Source organism: Vigna umbellata, chromosome 4, assembly GCF_029865625.1.
Source record: "Vigna umbellata cultivar VRB3 chromosome 4, Vumbellata_1.0, whole genome shotgun sequence".
In the NCBI taxonomy this organism is placed as follows: Eukaryota; Viridiplantae; Streptophyta; class Magnoliopsida; order Fabales; family Fabaceae; genus Vigna; species Vigna umbellata.
The window spans coordinates 27,540,291-27,548,497 of NC_142168.1; the positions used below are offsets into that span (position 1 = coordinate 27,540,291).

The 8,207-nt window shown below is 35.3% G+C and overlaps 1 protein-coding gene across 1 annotated transcript; it reads left to right on the forward strand.

Moving 5' to 3' along the window:
- The first annotated feature begins 380 nt into the window (after positions 1 to 380).
- Positions 381 to 2,691, forward strand: LOC124848085 (peroxidase 47-like). The gene is made up of 4 exons (XM_047325701.2): positions 381 to 750; positions 1,339 to 1,527; positions 1,730 to 1,892; positions 2,067 to 2,691. Exons 1-4 carry the CDS (start codon positions 538 to 540, stop codon positions 2,444 to 2,446), a joined length of 945 nt encoding a protein of 314 aa, XP_047181657.1. The 5' UTR covers positions 381 to 537; the 3' UTR covers positions 2,447 to 2,691.
- The last annotated feature ends 5,516 nt before the right edge of the window (positions 2,692 to 8,207 follow it).

Here is an 8,207-nt window from a genome sequence, read left to right on the forward strand (position 1 = left end):
ATATGAGATTAACCAACAATTATACTAATTAAATAAAGGAAAATGACACTTGAACAACCATTTTTGACAACATTTAGACACGCGCACACGTGTCAAAATCTGAGTGGTCCATTTTCATTTAATTTTTCCAACTGGACCACTCAGATTTTGACACGTGTGTGCGTGTCTAAATGTTGTCAAAAATGGTTGTTCAAGTATCATTTTCCTTAAATAAAAATATTGTACTAATTTAACCCACATGAGAAAAGTCTATAGACCTATACTTCTTAAGGTGTTTATAATTTTTCATAGAATCTTCAGAAAAGTGATAAAAATTAGTGCAAGAGAAGTGATTAGGCCACGAACAGGAGCTTAAATATGTGGAACTGTAACAAGGGTGCCAGCTTTTCCCAACTATAGAAAGCTTCTCTTGCTGGGCCACATTACAAACTAAGTTCAACTCACACCAAGTATTGTGTGTGTATCTATCTATATATATACCTTGTTTCATCAAGATGCTGTACAAAACCCCTTTTGAAGTCTTTGAAGACTGTGATCATGGCTAATTTGCTGACACTGCTTTTTTATGTGGAGATGATAGTGGTGAGTGGTTTCAGTTTGGGAGCAAGTGCCTTGAACATGAACTACTACTTGTTGAGTTGCCCTTTGGCTGACCTTATTGTTAAGAACACAGTCAACAGAGCTCTGCAGAATGATCCCACTCTAGCAGCAGGGCTTGTTAGAATGCACTTCCATGACTGTTTCATAGAGGTTCATTTTCTTTCTCTTTTCTCCTGTATACAAAAACCACTCCTTCACCTATCAGAAATTTTAATATAGTCTCAAACTATATATATATATATATATATATATGTTGATGCAACAAAGTGGTAAAAGAAATTGTTAGAGATCAAATACAAGAATTAGCAATTGTTTCTTCACTTGCAGTTTAAACTTTTGAAATGTTGATCCATGACAGAATATTAGAGTCTGTGAGATGCTGATGTCTAAGTTGGTACTTATCTACCATTGTTCTAATGAAAGAAAAATGTTATTCATCATAGCATAGGGCAGTTGATGGGTTACTTAAGGCTCTTCTGTGAGAGCTTATGCTGACTAAAGATGCGATTTTTAAGAACGTTTGTGTTTTTTATACAAGTTTTTAAATGTTATTATACTGTTGCTTCATGTAAAAGAAAGAACAGAGGAGATATATATGATTAATGTAGTAATACAAAAAGCTAAGATACTTATGAAAACAGATGTACGTTAAAATTAAAAACTATACATTAGCTTAGGTTTTAACTATTGTTCATGAATATGAGTTATACTTCAGAAGGGTTTATTTTTGTCTACTAGGGATGCGATGGTTCAGTTCTGATCGACTCCTCTAAGGACAACACAGCAGAAAAAGATTCACCAGCAAATTTGAGCTTGAGGGGCTATGAAGTAATAGATGATATCAAGGAAGCGCTAGAAAATCAATGCCCAGGAGTCGTTTCATGTGCTGACATTCTTGCTATGGCTGCTAGAGATGCAGTTTTCTTTGTGAGATAAAACTACCACATATTTCATTTTGTGTTCGTGATTTTCCATTTCCTTTCTGGGTCTAACAGTAATGAATTCGGAAATTTCATGTGACATAAGTTTTAAAAAATTAAGTTAGACTTAAGTTCATCTTTTTAAGATGATATCAAAATCATCATAAACCTATTTTACATAGATTCTGATTAAATTCATAATTGTGTAGGCAGGGGGTCCTGTGTATGACATACCAAAAGGTAGGAAGGATGGAACAAGGTCCAAAATTGAGGATACCATCAATCTTCCTGCACCCATTTTCAATGCTTCTCAGCTCATCAAGGTGTTTGGGCAACGCGGGTTTTCAGCAAAAGACATGGTGGCTCTCTCAGGTAAAATATGATACGCCTGTGTTTTAGCTACTTTACTGTGTGTTGAATAATTTCAAGAGAATATAGACTTAACCGTGCACGCCATGTGTTTGAACAATAGATTCTGACTCATTTCCAAATCAGTAAGCACTAATTAAAGTTTGAGAACGTGGTTAATGTTCATGATTTGTGCAGGAGCTCACACATTAGGAGTGGCAAGGTGTTCTTCGTTTAAGCAGAGACTTACCCCACTGGATCCATCTTTGGACTCACAATTTGCGAAGACGCTCTCCAAGACATGCAGTGCTGGTGACAGTGCAGAGCAACCCTTTGACTCCACCAGGAACGATTTCGACAACCTATACTTCAACGCTCTGGTCTCAAACAACGGTGTTCTCACATCAGACCAAACGTTGTACACTACCCCACAAACCAGGAACATTGTGAACTCTTATGCAATGAACCAAGCCTTGTTCTTCTTGGATTTTCAACAGGCGATGGTGAAGATGAGCAAGCTCGATGTCAAAGAAGGGTCCAAAGGGGAAGTTCGAAAAAATTGCCATAAAATAAACTGAACTTTTGTTGTGGGGCTTTGGTTGCATGGAATGGGAAAGGTGTCATGTTCAATTGATTTGAGAAACTAAGAGAATTTGTCATTCATTGGTGAAACATGAAGGTGATGGTTCTTTAATCACGAAGTCATGGAGAATATGACACTATCGTTATTCAACGTAGTTCTAATTAAAATATAAAAGTCACTGGTCATTGTATTATCATTATATATTAATAAAAAGGTTCACAAAATTTTACATTGTTTAAAGACATAAGCAAAATAAAACAACAGGTTATGAGTCATGTCACTAAGATAATAACAATATATATCACAATAATGTCACCTACTTAATGAAAAAAATTACTTGATAAAAAAAGTATAAAAATTTCAGTACTTAATAGATTAAAAAATTAATATACACAACATTACTATAGACTTAAAATTTAATTAAATTTTGTTTTTAATATTGAGTTCTTTAGAAGAGTGTCTTTCTTTGAATGTGTTTTTATTGGATTTTATTGAGATGTTTTTGAGGTGGATACGAGATTCTCGTAGTTAAGTATCGATTAAATATTGAGTTAATAACTTTTTTTTATGGAGTGTTGTATTTATAAGTTTTTTAGTCTATAAATTAATTCTATTATATGTTTGAGATATTATAATCAATTATTATGTCATAATAATACCTTAAAAATATCGGATAATAAATTATTATATAATAATATATTGAATATATAATAAAATAAAGGGTTTAATACCTTATTTTGTTCTCAGTTTCCTTATTTTGTCTCCAGTTTCGCTCGAAAATGTCAAATTAGTCCATCCTTTAAAAAAAGCGTCAATTACGTCCTCACTTACTAAAATTTGCATCAATGAAATTCCTTCCGTTAAATTCGTACAAACGGCGTTAATTATTTTTCTCTTTCTTTTACTTCCTCAATTAACGTCGTTTGTACGGATTTAACGGAAGGGATTTCATTGATGCAAATTTTATTAAGTGAGGACGTAATTGACGCTTTCTTTAAAGGATGGACTAATTTGACATTTTCGAACCAAACTGGGGACAAAATAGGATATTAAGCCTAAAATAAAGATATTAAAAATAAATATATTAGAGATATTTCATAATATTTTGAAAATATATGATAAGTTATTATATCATGACATATTATTTATAAATATCTTTAAGATATTTTATAATACATTAGATATATAATATAATAAAGATAACAAATTATTACATAATAAGATATTATTTGTGAATATACTAGAAATATTTCATATGTATTATATTGGAGGTATGCAAATAAAGTAATTTTGATTCCTATATTTTATATTTGTTTTTAATTTTTTTTATAAAAGAAAAGCTAAAACATCATTATACATTTTTTTAAGATTATATTAAATAACTATTAAATTTTTTTTTGGTAACTATTGTTTACTATTACCCTTTTCAATCTCATAAAACCACTACCTGTCATCCTTATTTTCTCCCAATATCATTGAGTAATATTTAAGGGAAAAATAAATGATAAATAATTGAAGTGAAAACTAACGAAAATTAATTAGTAATTTATCGCAATGAAAAATAATAAGAAATAACTCAATTTAAATATCTAAATATAGTGAGACCAAAATTCTGAATTTATAAGATATAAACAATCAAAACTATAATTATTTTTGAAGTAATTATTTATTTCTTCAATAATCCACTTAGTTCAGATATTGGAAATTGTATCGTACCTAGTAGAAACCGAACGGTTAACATTCAGTACCGTTCGGTCCATCCAATCAGGACTGTTCGGTTCATCCGTTACAGTCAATCAAGTCAAAGATTGGATCGCAATTGGGCTAGTGTGTAAGTTATTGGGCAAATAGTCGAGCAGGTGATAAAATAATCAAAGGAGAATAAAATAATGAAGAATATCTCATTGAAGATCTGATTAAAGATATTGATAAGCGGTTAAGATACTGATAAATGGTTTATGAGCAACGGCCAGATTTTTAGGTAAGTCTGTTTATATTTTATTAGACTTGTGATAAGCTATAAATACATAGTCAAGACTAAAAGTCAAGTACGTTCCACTTACGTTCAACTCACACTTCATAACACCCAAACATTCAATAGTGATAATCCTTCACTAAATACTCAACTAAGGATCAAGGTTCTTCAAATTCACGCCTAACTTGAGTGTCAGAGTATCTTTTGCAGGTACCTCCGCCCTCTGTCAAGAAGGCAATCGTATGGCTCCCACTGAAGATCGAGCAGTCGTAGAAGAGCGAGCGACTCAGACTGAAGAAAGGCAAGCAGCTCAGGCGATCCCAACTTTCGAAAGGAAGGAAGACACGTCAGAAAGGTACATCTCTCGGTCCCACAAAATATCTACCGAAATATTTTGGCGCCCAGCGTGGGGCCGGGGGCATTCCTTGTAATCACAAGAAACCAGACAAGGACGATCCTGATAGAATAAACCACACCCCTACATATTGATCCTGATAGAATAAACCATCAACGTCAACAAGCTTCTATTCGGCCATTGTACCTCAAAGGTATTTAGCCATTCGGCCTCGAATGTTCAACCTTTCATGGCCTCAAATACTTAGCCAAATTTGGCGCCGAGTGTCCAATACTCAGTAGTTCGGCAATTCAGAACTACAGGTATTCGGCCATTCGACCTCACAGGCATTCAACCATTCGGCCTCAAGTGTTCAAGCATTAAGCCATTCGGCCATCAGGTATTCGACCATTCAGGCCATCAAGAATTCGGTCATTTGGCCTCACAACCGCTCGGCCTTCCATGGCCTCAAGGTATAGCTCGAGCAGACCTTGGTCATTCTCTCTTTCCCGTTCGATCACAAAGCATAAAGCACCCACAGCTCATTCAAGACATCTTAATACGGATTCCTCGTCGTTGACCGTCAAACATTCAACAAAAGACCGAACGGTCTTATTTGCTTGGCCGACCGACCTTATAACAACCTATTTTGACATTAGTGCATTGGTTTGTTAGGCTACTATTTTTCTCACCATGAAAAATTCGAGTTGTTATATTTCTTTAGTGCAGGTGATAGGATCCTACAAATCACAAGGTCGAGAGGTAAAGCCGTCTCACAAGGATGTTCTCTAGGAACTCCTAGGTCAAAGACGAACGGTAAAGCTCGTTCACTAGGAAGAACTCCTACCTCATACAAGAGAGGTAAAGCCATTTCCCTAGGAAGTTCTCCAGGAACTCCTAGGTCAAAGACGGACGGTAAAGCCCGTTCCCTAGGAAGATCTCTTAGGTTAAAGTGATAACGCTGAGAGGTAAAACCCCTCACTAGGAAGTTCTTCAGGAACTCCTAGTGTAAAGCCAAACGGTAAAGCCCATTCCCTAGGAAGAACTCCTAGGTCAAAGTCACAAATCCGAACGGTAAAGCCCGTTCACTAGGAATAACTCCTAGCTCAAAGACCGAGAGGTAAATCCCTCTCGGCCAAGAGGTAAATCCCTCTCGATGATGTTGAAGATCGAGAGGTAAATCCCTCTCATCCACCAAAAAGTTGATGATAAAGACCGAGAGGTAAATCCCTCTCGTCAACCAGAAGGCTGAAGATAAAGACCGAGAGGTAAATCCCTCTCGTCAACTAAAAAGTTGATGCCGAAGAGCGAGAGGTAAATCTCTCATTCCAGAAAGTTGAAGTCAAAGACCGAGAGATAAATCTCTCTCGCCAAAAAGATGAAGTTAAAGACCGAGAGGTAAATGCCTTTCGGCCGAGAGGTAAATCCCTCTTGCCAACAAACTGAAGTTATAAACCAAACGGAAAAGACAGTCCCTCATGGACTATAAACCGAGCGATAAAGACAGTCCCCAATGGACTATAAATCGAGCGGTAAATACATTCCCCCATGGACTATAAACCGAACAGTAAAGTTTGTTCCTTAGGAATAACTCCTAGGTCAAAGTCACAAAGCCGAGAGGTAAAGCGCTTTCACTAGGAAGTTCTTCAGGAACTCCTAGGTCGAACACCAAGAGCTGAGGAACAGTCATTCTCAACCGAGCGTCTTCAATAAAGCACTCTCGCTCGCTTGGCCATTCAACCTTATAAAATGGGTTAGTCTAATTATTTACATTCTTTTGACACTTCAAATTCGATCGTTATTTTTCTTCAGAAAAGAAAAAAATGTTCTATAAAGAACTCCCATCATAAGCCACTCGACCTATTGATTAGTTCAAAAGAGAAGTTATAAAGTCCACCGTTTTGGCAGCAACGAGCAACGACTAAAAACAGTCTCCCTCAAACTCATAAGTCCTATAGTTAACCACGACTAAAATCGAACGCTTAACTCGGACTTGGGGGCATAATGTATCGTACCTAGTGGAGACCGAACGATTAACATTCAACATCGTTTGGTCCATCCACTCAGGACCGTTCGGTTCATCCGCTACAGTCAACCAGGTCAAAGATTGGGCTGCAATTGGACCAGTGTTTAAGTTATTGGGCCAATAGTCGAGCAGATGATAAAATAATCAAAAGGAGAATAAAATAACGAAGAATATATGATTGAAGATCTGATTAAAGATATTGATAAGCGGTTAAGATACTGATAAGTGGTTTATGAGCAACCGACCAGATTTTTAGGTAAGTCTATTTATATTTTATTAGGCTTGTGATAACCTATAAATACAGGGCTAAGACTAAAAGCCAGGTACGTTCCACTTACGTTCAACTCATACTTCATAACACCCAAACATTCAATAGTGATAATCCTTCACTAAATACTCAACTAAGAACCAATGTTCTTCAAATTCACGCTTAACTTGAGCGTCAAAGTATCTTTTGCAAGTACCTCCCCCCTTTATCAAGAAGGCAACCGTACGACTCCCACCGAAGACCGAGCAATCGTAGAAGAGCGAGCGGCTAAGACTGAAGAAAGGCAAGCTGCTCAGGCGATCCCAACTTTCGGAAGAAAGGAAGACATGTCAGAAAGGTATGTCTCTTGGTCCCACAAAATCCCTACCGAAACATTTTGATTGGGCCTATAGCGCTAATCAGCTGCTTCAAATGGTATTTGGACCAACACTTTAGTTGTTATTGGACCAAAGGCCCAACATAAATGAAAATAATCAAAGATATCTGACTAAAGATATTCATAAAGTTGTTTATGAGCAACCGCCTAAATTTTAAGGTACCTTTCTCACTGAGACCGAGCGGTCATAGAAGAGCGAGCGACTAAGACTAAAAAAAGGCAAGCAACTCAGGCGATCCTAGCTTTCAGATGGAAGACACGACAGAAAGATACGTCTCTCGATTCCACAAAATTCCTACCGAAACAAAAACGTAAAATAAGATTACATATAAATAAAGTTTAATATAAATCGCATAAATTATACAGTTCTTTGAAATTATAAGCAATATATTTTTAGTTTTGAAATAAAGTAGTAAAAAAAAATGTTCAAAAGTGGAGATGTATATTTGACATATTATGAGTGTTCCAAAAATATATTTGTAAATTTAATTTATTTGGAAAACTAAACACAAATTCACATAAAATTTTAGAAACTAAAAATATAATTAAAAATATTATTTGATTTAAACTATAAGTTATTTTTCTATTGCAGTTACAATATGTGTTTTTTCAATATTTTTTGATTGTATTCAAAATAATTTTTAAATGATTCTGTAAATGTATTTATTTTTTCTAAAATGAAAATACATGTGATGAAAGAAAAACATAAACAGATAGAAAAATAGGGCCCAATTTTTGGCCCAAGTCCTAAGGTATCTTCATAATCACATAGAAAAC